Genomic DNA, 14,558 nt, shown 5'->3' with positions numbered 1-14,558 from the left:
AACGGTCACGTATTGATCGTGATACTGTGGTGTGTTTATGCTCGCAGTGTGTTTTGTGGCTCTCACCGATGCTGCTGTCGGGTTGTTTGTGTGATGCAGCGACCTTGTATCAGGCGATCTGCGGTGTTGAGGTTTCCAACGCTTAAAAACACTCTGCTGTTTCTCTGGCTGGATCAACACAGCTGACATGACAACACAGCATGCAGCAGGTCTCACTAACTGTTCACATGCTGCAGTGCTGCGTTCTTCACCGCGACAGCACGTTGCTCAAAGTGACAACGTGATCGTTTAGGGCAGGCTAATGGATCGGATTGGACTTCTTTTTCTCTGCAGATATCGATCCGATCCAGCCGATACCGATACTGAGTATCGAATCGGACCATCCTTACTCGCAATATCGGTGGCTATAGCTCAAGAGGTGGAATGGGTCATCCACTAATCTCTTTGGATAAAAGAGGTCGGTGGTTCGATCCCCGCCTCCTCCAATCCGCATGTCGAAGTGTCCTTAGGCAAGATACTGAAGCCCAAATCGCTCCCGATGGCTGTGCCAGCACCCCGCATGGTAGAGGCCCCCATCGGTGTACGAATGTGCATGTGAATAGTAGGGATGGGCATCGAATTTCGAATTTTCGAATAATCGTTGTTATTATCAAGGTCGACTTTTATTATTGAAAGTCGAAATTCGTGTATTGAAAAAAAAAAAAAATTAAATTAAATTTTTTTTTGTCAGTGAAATGTTGCATTGTCTCCCCTGATTCTAAGTATAGTCGAATCGCTTGGTTTGCGCAAGTAAAACAATTTTTATAAGCAACCTCTCCCTCTTCATGGGATTTCATCCGCCATTCATTTTTCCATAAACCTTGCTTAAAATGCTTATAAAAATTGTTTTACTTGCTCAAACCAAGCGATTCGACTATACTTAGAATCAGGGGAGACAATGCAACATTTCGATCACCACTCACATTTTTTATTTTATTTTCGAATTTCGATTAAAAGTCGACTTTGGCCAGCGAATTTCGAATAGTGTTTTTGCTAGAAATGCCCATCCCTAGTGAATAGGTGAATTGTAAAGCGCTTTGGATAAAAGCGCTATAAAATGCAGGCCATTTACCCATCTGTTTATATAATTGCGATATGATTTTTACTGTACGCTGAATCCATCTCCTATTTTGGTCATTCAACCTGATGTCACACAAATACGAGAAATGAACGAGTTGATTTGTGTTGCGTGTTCAGTGGCATGTGAGTTGTTTTCCAGAATGAAAGCGTTCTCTGAAGGAGACATGACTATGAACAGACAGAGTCTCAGTGAAGCAGTCACAGGCTGTTGAGTACAGACCAGTGATACTCAACTTGCGGCCCGGGGGCCAAATGCGGCCCGTGACAGGGTGCAGAGTGGCCCCCCCCGACCATTTTCTAATAATTTCATGTTAGTTTTCATTTTGAATTAGAATCTAATTCACAATAAAAACTAGCATGAAATCAAGTTTGACTGAGCTCCAGCTAAATTGTCAAATACCGCTGTCTGCTCGAACTTGGCGCTTCGATCCCCGCTCCCTCCCAGCTGCTGTCGTTGTGTCCTTGGGCAAGACACTTAACCCCAAATTGCTCCCGATGGTGTGTAGACACCCTGCGTGGCAGCCTGCCGCCATCGGTGTATGAATGGGTGAATGTAGACTACCTACTGATTGTAAAGCGCTTTGGATAAAAGTGCTATATAAATGCAGACCATTTACCATTTACCATTTACCCAGGTACTTACAGTATGTATGTACTTAACCTAACTAACTTAACTTAACTCACTATTCGGTGTGCACAACATTGTCAGACTAAACTCCAGCTGACACCCCAAAAACCTACAATCCACTACAGAAAAATTTATATTGTTTGTTTATTAACTCATTGAGTGCCAATGACGACAATCGTCGTCAATTGCTTTAGTGACGTAGAGTGCCAATGACGACGATTGTCGTCAATTGCGTTTTTTGACGGTGGGACGTGGATCAAAGCCTAATATATCTCCTGTAAAATTTTGGGGCATGTTGAATGTGTATAACCTATTTTACCGACCCATTAGGTGGCGACAGTGCTCTCCAGATTAGAGGAAGGTCCGAAAACAGCAGGAAAAACGCCCGTGATCAAAGAGAAACCGCTCATGCTGCAGCAGCTGATGTTGGCTGCGGACAGCAGTCAATCCGCGCACACAACTGAGCCCCTCTGCCTCTGTCTGTCTGTCTGCATAGTTTCTTCACACGATTAGCCGCCAGAAAGCACCTGACGCCGAAGGGCCAAACCTTTCCCTGCAGTCCGGTTTGGCATTTCCTTGTCGCGCTGGGAGCCGGCGAAAAAAAACGGAGCGCTCCGAAAATAGACTGGGTGCGTGTTAGGCTGTGTGTTAGTGTGGGGAGGAGTTTGCAGCTGAGGGGGGGAGAGGGGGGTGGGGCACGCAGGCACCACACAACTACACCACGTCACTACATCAGAAAATATTATCTTCAGACTCAGTGAATGTGCTTGAAATGCTGCATTTCACAAAAGGCGGAATAACTCAGCTTCTAATTTGAAAAGTGTCTTTTTGCTCAAAACAACCTATCTTCTCCGGCTCATAACTAAAGAACGGAAAATGGGATCAATAAACTTTTTTTTGCAGATGATAGAAGAGAGTCGCCTAGAGAGAGAGGCGACCGGCTGTGGAGCTCCGTGAACTTCGTAGAGAAATAGGTATTTTTTTAGAGTAATTTCGTTTTGTTTATAATTTCGTTACTTCTATTCGCTTTGTAAATATCTAGTGTATATATCAGTGTCTTTTATACAGTGTACATAGTAGCGTAAGTGCACTTTTTTAGCAAAGGGAAAACAACAACAGCTTGGATTACAGCGTGGATTACCGCCGGGCGATCGCGCTATTGTTCCCACTGCGCCCCCCCCCCCCCCCCCCAAAGGGACCACCAGCAATGGAGGACAACGACAACAACGACAACAGCAGCTTCAACAACAACGACGGCACCAGCAGTACCACCGTACGTAGGTACAACAGGGGAGCGCTGCTAGACATCAGAAATGCGCAAAAACACCCCAAACAAAACTGGACGGCTCCCGACCTCTCTGAATACCCTGAACTTAAACGGCAAAAGAGAGGAAATAGAGGGGGTCTTCTTGCACGACAGAGAAGGAGAGCGCATAAGCCACCACTGCCCAGCATTCTGCTGGCTAATGTCCAATCACTGGAAAATAAGTTATGTGAACTGAGAGCACGGGCACAGTTTCAAAAGGACATAGCGAGATGCAACGTTATATGTTTGACTGAGACCTGGCTTTCAGCCGACACTACGGATCAGGCCATCGCTATCCCAGGCTTCAGTATACACAGAGCGGATAGAGACCAAGAGCGCACCGGGAAAGCGAGAGGAGGCGGCGTCTGTCTGATGGTAAACAATAACTGGTGCACGAATACCACTAACATCGAAACGCACTGCACAGCGGACCTGGAATACATTATGCTCCAATGTGTCCCGCATTATAGTCCTCGTGAATTCACGTCAGTCACTCTTGCTGCAGTATATATTCCCCCCCAGGCCAGCGCGATAAACGCAGCCAAAGAACTCCACCGCGCGATCAGCGCACAGGAGCTGAAACAACCGGAAACAGCAATGATACTGGCAGGCGACTTCAACAGAGTCAACCTGAGGAAGCGCATGCCTTCACTCCATCAGCACATCAACTTCCACACAAGGGGAGAACGCACACTAGACCAGTGTTACACGAACATCAAACACTGCTACAAGGCGACCCCCCGCCCCCCCTTTGGCAGATCGGACCACGCCTCCATCCTGCTCGTTCCCAGGTATCAACAACAGCTCAAGCGACACCCCCCGGCCTTCCGAACCACCCACTGCTGGTCAGACCAATCAGAGGACATTCTGAGAGACTGCTTCGACCAAACAGCATGGGAAGAGTTCAAGGCTGCAGGAGACCTGGACGAGTATGCAGACACAGTAACAGGCTTCATTCAAAAATGCACAGAGGACATAATCCCCCAAAAAATAATCAAAATAATGCCAAACCAGAAGCCCTGGATCAATAGTGACGTCCGGGCAGCCCTCCACGCCAGGACCACCGCCTTCAACTCCGGAACACCAGAGGAATACAAACAGACAAGATATGCCCTCCGAAGCACTTTAAAAAGAGCACGGAGAGAATATGGCAGACAGCTGGAAGCAAAACTGGACTCAAACAACCCCAAACACCTGTGGAGAGGACTCCACGCTGCCACTGACTTCAAAGGGGCAAAACAGCAAAACAACGAGTCACCCACCCTGCCAGACGAACTCAACGCGTTCTACGCCAGGTTCGACCCCTCTGCCAGAGCGCCTCCCCTCCTCCCCCCCTCCTCTCCCACCCCTCTCCTCCTCTCCTCCCCCCCACCACCCCCCCCCTCCCTCCTCTCCTCCCAACCCTCCCCCCCTCCTCTCCTCCCCCCCCTGCCACCTCCTCTCCTCCCCCCCCTGCCACCTCTCTCCCCCCACCACCCCTCCCCTCCTCTCTCCCCCCACCACCCCTCCCCTCCTCTCCCACCCCCCCACCACCACCACCACTCCCCCCCTCCGCCCCCCCACCACCCCTCTCCCCCCCACCTCCCCTCCCCCCCCCCTCCCCCCCACCCCTCAGCACCCCCTCCCATCCCCACCTAACCACCAACCCCCCCCACCTCCCCCCCCCCACAGACCCAGACCGCCCTCTCACCATCACTGAGGAGGAGGTGCGCCGGTCGTTCCTGCGTATCAACCCTCGCAAGGCGGCCGGCCCGGACGGCATCCCCGGGCGGGTCCTCAAGGCCTGCGCCCACCAGCTGGCAGGCGTATACACAGACATTTTCAACCAGTCTCTCTCCCTCCGACGAGTTCCCTCCTGCTTCAAAGCAGCGACAATCATCCCCATTCCCAAGCAGCAGAAAGCGACCAGCCTCAACGACTGGCGCCCAATAGCCCTCACACCAATAGCCAGCAAGTGCTTTGAAAAGCTGGTCATATCAAAGATCCGCCCCACACTCCCCCCGGACCACGACCCGCTACAATTCGCATACCGGCCCAACAGGAGCACAGCGGATGCAGTAGCACACGTGCTCCACACCGCCCTGTCCCACCTGGAGGGGAAGGACACTTACGTAAGAATGCTGTTCGTGGACTACAGCTCAGCATTCAACACCATAGTACCCTCCAGGCTGGTATGGGACCAAGGACTCAAGGACCTGGGACTTAACACAGCAATGTGCGACTGGATCCTGGATTTCCTGACAGACCGCCGCCAGGTGGTGAGGGTGGGCAACCTCACCTCCTCCCCACTGACCATCAGCATAGGAGCGCCCCAGGGGTGCGTCTCCAGCCCCTTCTGGTATGACCTCTACACCCACGACTGCGTGGCGACTCAAACCTCTAACACCATCGTGAAGTTTGCAGACGACACAGCAGTCGTGGGGCTGATCTCGGGGAGCGACGAGACGGCCTACAGAGAGGAGGTGGGGGCCCTGGAACAATGGTGCCAGGACAACCACCTCTCTCTGAACGTCTCCAAGACCAAGGAGATCATTGTAGACTACAGGAGGGGGGGGGGCGCACACCCCCCAATCACCATCAACGGCACAGTGGTGGAAAGGGTGGACAGCTTCAAGTACCTGGGAGTCAATATCCACCAGGACCTGACATGGGCCGGCCACACCGCCACTGTCGTCAAAAAGGCCCAACAGCGAATACACGGACTCAAGCGCCTGAAGAAATTCGGGCTAAGGAAAGAAATCCTCAGGGACTTCTACAGAGGCACCATTGAAAGCCTGCTGACTGGCGGCTTCACCACCTGGTACGGGAACTGTACCACCATGGACCGCAGGGCGCTACGGAGAGTGAGACGCGCGGCACAGCACGTAACAGAATGTGAGTTGCCAGATCTGCATGAACTGTATAAACAGCGGTGCCTCAGGAGGTCCCTGAAGATCATCAAAGACACAAACCATCCCCACAACAGCCTGTTCTCCCTGCTACCCTCAGGGAGAAGATACAGGGTTCCGAAAGCACGCACAAATCGCTTGAGGAACAGTTTCTTCCCGCAGGCCACGAGACTCCTTAACATACACAAATAGTGTAGTAGCCGCACTGTACCGTACTGTAGCTGCTACCACTACGTATGTCTAACGTTTAATTGTATGTTTAATAAGGAATATGCTATTTGCACCTGTATGTCAAATACGCCGAATTTAAAATGCCGAGTTTAATTGTATGTTTAATAAGGAATATGTTATTTGCACCTGTATGTCAAATACGCAGAATTTAAAATGTTTAAGCACGTCTAAAGTATGCACCCGACACGTGCACCTATGTACAGTGAATATGCCACTGTCTCTGACTTGTCTTATCACTATACTGCCTTATGCTTGTTGTGTCTCTTGTTGTTTTTGCACCCATATGCCCTGTTATATTTGTTATATTTGTACTATTTGCACTATGTTGTAAACGGAGTCCACAGCACAAGAATTTCACACGTGATACTTGTACCATGGAGTGACAATAAAAATCTTGAATCTTGAATCTTGAGTCTCATCGTTCTTTGTGCGTGTTCGGTGTTTACATAGTAATATCACACAATATTCTGTGGGCCTCGAGAAATCACTGAAAACGCTCTGAAACTCTGGCACTGTGGCTGGCACTCAATGAGTTAACTGGCCCCTGGCCTCCTATCATTTCATGAAAGTGGCCCCTGGGCAAAGCAAGTTTGAGTATCCCTGGTATAGACTGTGTATGTGTGTGTGAGAGAGAGAGAGACAGAGAGAGAGAGAGTGAGTGAGTGAGTGAGTGAGTGAGTGAGTGAGGCTGTTGTGAGTTCAGTTTGAATTTTAGCAAAAGTTTTTTTAACCAACCAAAGCCTTTCACTGACCTGGACCAAGTTGTTTTAGTTTCCTAAACTGAGCCATTACGGCACATTCACACCACAGGCCGAAGCAACGCTCAACCTACGCTGAACCCACAAGTTTCTTTTAGGCCCCCCCCCAGATTTTTTATCCCATTTTTATCCCCCATTAGTGCTAATTTTAATTTATGTATCCTGGTTGCTGCTCCACACTCTGCCGATGTGGGGGGAGCTGAAACTGGCTCCATGCTTCCTCCGAGACATGGTCAGTTAGCCAGCCGCTTCTTTTCACCTGACAGGGGAAGCTTCACCGGTAGGACATAGCACGTGGGAGGTTCACGCTATTCCAACGAGTTCCCCTCCCTCCGAACAGGCGCTCCTAACGACCAGAGGAGGCACCACTTCAGCGACCAGGATATTGCATGTTTTGGTGAGGGGTTCCTATATGAAGGAAACCCCCGGGAGGTACGGGGAGAACATGCAAACTCCACACAGAAAGGCCCTTTTGACGACCCCGGGCACGCTCTCCTTCAGCGCTCACAGCGTTCCAGGTGGGAATCGAACCCAGGACCTTCTAGCTGTGAGGCGACAGCGCTTACCACTGCGCCACCGTGCCCCCCCTTTTAGGCGTCCTTGTTAACAGGCGAAGCCGTACACACCAGCTGCGCGCGTGCCATGCTCTAGGCACGCTCAGGCCGCGCTCAAATGACCTTTCAGGATTCAGTCCTATTTTCCAAGCGTGACGCATGAAGCTGCCAGGCATGAGGCGCACCGAGCGAGGCGCTTGTGCTTATTTCACAAGTTTTTATGAGAATCGATGTCCTACAGGAAGGGTTACTTGTAGGGCTGTCACTTTTTATTCGAAATTCGAATTTAACTTCGAATGTGGGGGAGGAGGGCATGTTCGAATGTATAATTGACCTGTTCGATTTTTTTTTTAATTAACCAAAATTAACCAACTGCTGCTTGCTGCGGCTGTAGCTCAGGAGGTAGAGTGGGTCGTCCACTAATCACTTTGGATAAAAGAGGTCGGTGGTTCGATTCCCGGCTCCTCCAGTCTGCATGTCGAAGTGTCCTTGGGCAAGACACTGAACCCCAAATTGCTCCCGTTGGTGTGCCAGCACCCTGCGTGGTAACCTGCCGCCATCGGTGTTTGAATGGGTGAATGTACCTACTGATTGTAAAGCGCTTTGGATAAAAGCGCTATATAAATGCAGGCCATTTACCATTTACCAGTAATGTTAATCCCATGTCAGAAAAAGTCTCCAGATTTGTAGCGCTAGTCTCTTCTGAGAAAGATTGTCTCCAGGGTCTGAAAAGTTGTCTCGAGTTGGATGCAGCCAAGTTTGTGAGGCAGTGTTGTGACTGTGAGCGTCCAAGCTAACACGTCGGGCCGATGCCCGGTGGCCTGGCCAGCAATTTTCTTATTTTTTTTAATTAACCAAAAAACTTCGAATATATTCGAACATTTTGCGGGCAATTAAAGTTCGTTCGAACTTTATTTTGGGAAAAAGTGACAGCCCTAGTTACTTGTTACTTTTATGGTTGAGAAAACTATTTCCTGTTGGGCTGATGAGGGCCATTGTCATCAAGCTAAAAACAAGGCAAGGTTTGGGAATATAGCTAGGGCTGGGTATCGTTCAAAGTTTTTCGATATCGATACCGTTTCGATACTTTGATTTCGATACCGGTTCCTGAACGATACCTTTTTCGATACCAATTTTTAGAAAAATCCATTTTAACAAAAATAAAACTGCATTACACATTGAGAATTATGATACAAATCTTTAGTTTTTTTCAAGTTTTACAGCAGAAAAAAAAACTACTGTATTTAACATAACTTTAAGTTGTCTAAACTTATTGCTGTCCCTACAAAAAAATATTGGAGTACTACAAAGGAAATAAATGTAAAACAAATAAATCAGTGCAATAGTTTTCAGTGCAAAACGGAGAGTTGCAAATGAGTGTTTAATATTCACTGATGCAACAGAACGCTATTCTTGTCCAAACTGATGAGATGGCTCCACTTCATGCATGGAAGACAATAGTTGAGCATTGACTAGCCTATCAATAATGGCACAAAGTGAATCCCATTTATATTCAACAAACTATCATGACATCAGCGTTTGTTAACGAGTTGCTAAAAATACATAATGGGCGATAACTGCCCGCTTGCATACAACGTTAACACTAATTAATTGAACATCTAACGCTAGCTTTGCAGATCAGAGTTTATTGCTCACTGCTGCAACAGAACGTCATTCTTGTCAAAACGGATGAGACAGCTCCACTTCATGCGTGGAAGACAATAGTTGAGCATTGACTAGCCTATCAATATAGCCTTAATGGCACAAAGTGAATCGCATTTACATTCAACAAACTATCATGACATCAGCGTTTGTTAACGAGTTGCTAAAAATACACAATGCCCGCTTGCGCATAACGTTGCCGCGCCAATTAATTAAACGATCTAATGCTAGATACAACTCACAGCCAGACTGTCAGACTGAGGGATCTGATAACCGCTAATCAACAACAACTTGCGGTAAGCGGACCCACCTCTCAATTATTTCTCTTGTCTGTGGAAACCAGTCCCAGCTCCACTTGTCGCTGTCGTTCCAGGACCTCGAATGTCCCTTTTTTCACCTTTTTACTTTTTGTCATAAATCAGTGCCATTGGTCACCCTTCACGTCTCTGGGTGGTTTTTAACAAATGCAACCAATGGAAAAGCATTAAAACGAGCTTGTGAGTAAATCTCGTAACGCCATTCGCCCTCAATCTGTCAGTCAAACCTCGAAATTCGTCCCCTACCCCCATCTGTACCCCCCCACGCAGGACAATAAACCCGGAAAAGTCACACGGCGGACGTGCTGTGTATTTCTCATATCGTTTTGACTTATCCTGGCTTCCTCTGACGTGAATAGATCAATCAAATGTTTTCCAGTTATTCCTAGGCTGCAAATCGGAGTGTTTTCTGACGAGAATAAAGTAACGTTAACGCTACGTTATGTCAGACTGTTCTCATCCCCATGGCAAAGCCCCCGCCTCGGCCATGAGAGGCTGAGGAGCACTGCTGCTGCTGCTGCGCGCACCCCGCGGCCCGGAGCTTGGGGCTCGTGCATGAGCATGCAACTCTCTCCCGCTTGACTGGCCGGGAGAAAGTGCTTCCAAGTCGGACTGATAATATAAACAACATCATTTGAGCTTATCCAGGTAAGATATTAATAAAGTAATGAGACATTCAGCAGGAAACTAACTACAATTAAGACATGTGCCAACTTTGACGACGTTTGGTTCAGTATTTTAACTCATTGAGTGCCAAGGACGAGTATGTTCGTCAATTCAGATACTAACGTAGAGTGCCAAGGACGAGTATGTTCGTCAATTGCGTTTTTTGACGGTGGGACGTGGATCAAAGCCTCAGGCATCTCCTGTACAAATATTGTAGCTATTGAAGGTGTATAACCTATTTTACGGACCCATTAGGTGGCGACAGTGCTCTCCAGATTAGAGAAAGGTCCGGAAAACAGCAGGAAAAATCCCCGTGATGAAAGAGAAACCGCTCATGCTGCAGCCAGAGCCATATAGATTGCTCTGTCTGGAGCTGACGTTTGCTGCGAACAGCAGTCAATCCGCGCCCACAACTGAGCCCCTCTGCCTCTGTCTGTCTGTCTGCATAGTTTCTCCACACGATTAGCCGCCAGAAAAGCAGCACCCGACACCGAAGGGCCAAACCATTCTCAGTAGTCCGGTGTGGCTTTTCCGTGTCGCGCTGGGAGCCGGCGCACAAAAACGGAGCACTCCGAAAATAGAGTGGGTGCGTGTTAGGCTGTGTGTTAGTGTGGGGAGGAGTTTGCAGCTGAGGGGGGGGAGAGGGGGGTGGGGCACGCAGGGCACCACACAACTATACCACGTCACTACATCAGAAAATATTATCTTCAGAGTCAGTGAATGTGCTTGAAATGCTTAATTTCACAAAAGGCGGAATAACTCAGCTTCTAATTTGAAACGCATGTTTTTGCTCAAAACAACCTATCTTCTCCGGCTCATAACTAAAGAACGGAAAATGGTATCAATAAACTTTTTTTTTGCTGATGATACAATAGAGTCAGCTCGTTCTTTGTGCGTGTTCGGTGTTTACATAGTAATATCACACAATATTCTGTGGGCCTCGAGAAATCACTGAAAACGCTCTGAAACTCTGGCACTGGGAGGGTCCGTTCTCCAAAAGTGGCTGGCACTCAATGAGTTAAGAGCAAACAGGTTTTTTTACTTCCTGAAAAGTTGCTGTTTTGGAGATTCGAGGTCCTGGAACGACAGCGACGATATGGGCCTTTTTCACAGCAGCCATTTTGTGTCTAAAAGGCAGGCAGCAACACAGGTGCAATCAAACATTAATTCAGGTTTCCAACTTGCACTCGATTTAGGTGTATTTAGATTATTGTTATTGTATTATTATTATTGTAGATTATTGATGATTGTTGATTATTGATTGTTGATTATTGTGTAATTGTTTTATACGAAGCAACGGTGTACCTGCCCATGACAAATTTCCCCCTGGGGACAAATAAAGTATAACTAACTAACTAACTAGGTGCTCCAGTGCTGGGGCTCTAATTAATTATTTGGTTGCACCTGTGTTTACCCTGCCTTTTAGACACAAAATGGCAGGCTGTGAAAAAGGCCTATTCTGTTTGCTTCCCGTTACACACACCGGATTCTCATCACCTGGAGCTTAGCTAGATGCTCTTCTGCTCCCCCCTGTGTTCAATGTCAGAGCTGCATGTACATACATAATAGTCACCTAGTGTAATATGTAGGTGTGTTCGTGAATTGTCACATAATAGACGATTGGCTCAACATCTACAGACAAACAAAACAGTTGAATTGTTAAATGTGAACTGTTGAAATGTTACAAAAATACTCTGTAGACTCTCTGAAGGAGAGACCATCCAAATAAAATGAGCCAAGGTTTTGATCCCACAGCGATGAGATCCAGACTGATGAGCTCAAGACTGGATCTCCACTCCACACGTGTGAAATCCCAGAGGAACCGCTGTTCCCCTCAGAATAGGACTGCAGCTAATCATTATTTTCATTATCGATTAGTCTGTGGATTATTTTCTCCACTGATCAATTAGTCGTTTGGTTTATAAAACGTCACAAAATGGTGAAAAGTGTCGCTCACTTTTTCCCCAAAGCCCAAGATGACGTCCTCAAATGTCTTTTTTTGTCCTGACCAACAGTCCACAACCCAAAGACAATCAAAAAAAAGAAAAGAAGAAGAAAATAATCTTCAACTATTAACAAAATGCTACTTATTCCTTTTAAAAGGTCTTAGCTGATGCAGACTGTGTTGCACTACTGTTGACAAAATGTGCTGTTGTAAGTCACTTTGGATAAAAGCATCTGCTAAATGATGCAATGTAATGATCAGTTTACGGTCATAGAAGACTAAAGAAACCAGAAAATATTCACATTTAAAGAGGACATGGAAGATTTGATCATATGACTCTAGTTAATTTGCATTTCACCTCAGAACAGACAGGACACTGCTTTCAAGTCTGAAATTTACCTAGATTTGCTAGAAAGATGAACGGCATTTTAGCTTTTCACCAACTAGGGCGCTGCTAGATGATGTCCCTAGGTTGACTGTAGTAGTAAGTATTTTGAATGTTTTGATGAATCAAAACAACCACAATCCAAGTCAGAAACACTACAACAGCTGCCTGGTTATCGCCGGCAGAGGTATAAGAGGCATAAGAAGTTGCTGATTGATTTTCAGTGGATGGACTAATAGACTAATGGATGAATGGTGTAATGGGTGCGGCTCTACCTCGGAGCCCACCTGTCGTCCTGGGTGCTCCTGCTGGCCAGCTTGCGGGCCTGGCGGTCCATCAGGCTGGTTCTGGAGCGTGTCTTCTTCCAGGAGTAATAATACTTCACCAGGCTGGAGATGGACTTGTCCGGTAACTGAGAGCCAGACAGAAGAAACCTGTTACACTCTGCTTTCAGCCTCTCTGCTGCAGCCTGAAATACAGCAAGCTCAAATAATAATGAATCATAATTCATAGAATTCATAGAATCATAATTCACATCTTCCATCATCCTTTACTGCTTTACTTGTATCTAGTTGTTTTTAGCTGTGACCAGTCATGATCCAGCTCTATAAGTCACTTTGTTGGTTGGTCCACAAAAAATGTTGCTCCCCAAAAATTCTGAAATGAATATGGCATCTGGTGATGACATCAGATATTATGGTTGTCTAACGACTGACGTATGATATTCAGATAATACATTACAGTATGGAGTTACATTTAGATAGCTGGTGTTAGCCTCTGGCATTAGCTAGCTGTTAGCTCTGTGAGCTACGTTAGTTATGTGGTGACAAAATGCCTCTGAATGACCAGTTTGACATAACTGTCAAGCAGTTTGAGTCACGCTCTTTCCAAAGCGCGGCAGCTTTGAGATCTGTTGGCTGGTTGTTGTTGATATTTATAACAATATTGTGGCTTCTGTTCTGGACGAACATTTTGCGGAGGTAGAGGCAGCCATACTGTTTCCGGTCTACCGCCTGGAAGGGAGACAAAGATTGTATATTGAAGGCAGGAGCGAGGCTCTTAGCATTTTTACAACAGTGCTACAGCCATGATGTTGCAGTGGAACAAGGTATAAGCCTTCGGTTCTTATCAGTATACGATCTTTGGCGCAAATGATCAATGTACGTTTTCAAAGAACATCAATGTTGTACAGAATCCTCAAAAAAAAACCTTGGCAGAAGCTACCTACAGTAAAAAAAAAACGGCTGGCAGTGAATGTGTTAAAAAGAAGAAAATCATCACACAACTATCCCTCTAAGCACCTTGTCTGAACCGTGTGAAGCTGAAATAAACTTGGTGCTCACCATCTGCTGGATGTCTGAACCGTGTGAAGCTGAAACAAACTTGGTGCTCACCATCTGCTGGATGCGGTGGAAGCTCTTGCCGTGGAAGCTGAAGGCCTGTTCAAACAGCACCTTGTCCTCCACCGTCCACTCGTCCGGGAACGGCGTGAAGTTCGGCAGGTCGGCCAGAGACTTCTCAATGTTGTGTTTGTGCCAGAACAACATGCCGAGCGCCTGCACACACACACACACACACACACATGTTATGATAAAAATGTTGAAAACTGTCCATATGTCTCCATTACTGCCGCTACCGCCGTTCAGTCGCCCAAAAGACACATTCCAACAGCGCTAGAAACACTCACATGTACATGTTGTGACTCGTGTTCTCAACACGCGATGAAATAATAATCCAAAGTTATGGGGAACGGTCATTTTCGAAGTAAATCCATAGCGTGAAGAAGTAGCAAGAGGGTGCCCTCTGCAACGAAAATCACTTCCTCGTTTGCCTTAGGGGCACATGTTCGCATGCGCACACATGCGCCTCAGGTAAACGAGGAAGTAATTTTCGTTGCAGAGGGAACTCTGCTAGTTATTTTCTCTATGGATTTACTTGCAGTTTGTCAACAAGTCTCACGTGCGGCGCACGCTTGTGTTTTCATGCGTTTCTCTGGTGATCAGTGCTGATCACAGGTCTCCTCAGATCCACTCGGGTATTACACATAAGGATAAACAGACCCGGGACCCGTGGTGATAGAATCAGACCCGGACCCTAAT

The 14,558-nt window shown here is 47.1% G+C and overlaps 1 protein-coding gene across 1 annotated transcript in view; it reads right to left on the bottom strand.

The window, feature by feature from the left end:
- rcor3 (REST corepressor 3) overlaps positions 1–14,558 on the bottom strand; it is a 43,750-nt gene that overhangs the window by 26,418 nt on the left and 2,774 nt on the right. Inside the window, exons 5-6 of the mRNA XM_083635186.1 lie at positions 13,854–14,015; positions 12,735–12,871 (exon numbers count right to left, since the gene is read on the bottom strand). Coding sequence (XP_083491312.1) covers positions 12,735–12,871; positions 13,854–14,015 — 299 coding nt within the window. The remainder of the gene's footprint in view (positions 1–12,734; positions 12,872–13,853; positions 14,016–14,558) is intronic.

This window comes from Poromitra crassiceps, assembly GCF_964638095.1.
Source record: "Poromitra crassiceps genome assembly, chromosome: 4".
Lineage (NCBI taxonomy): Eukaryota > Metazoa > Chordata > Actinopteri > Beryciformes > Melamphaidae > Poromitra > Poromitra crassiceps.
Note: the sequence above shows the minus strand (reverse complement) of the source record. Positions and strands in the feature narration are given on the sequence as shown.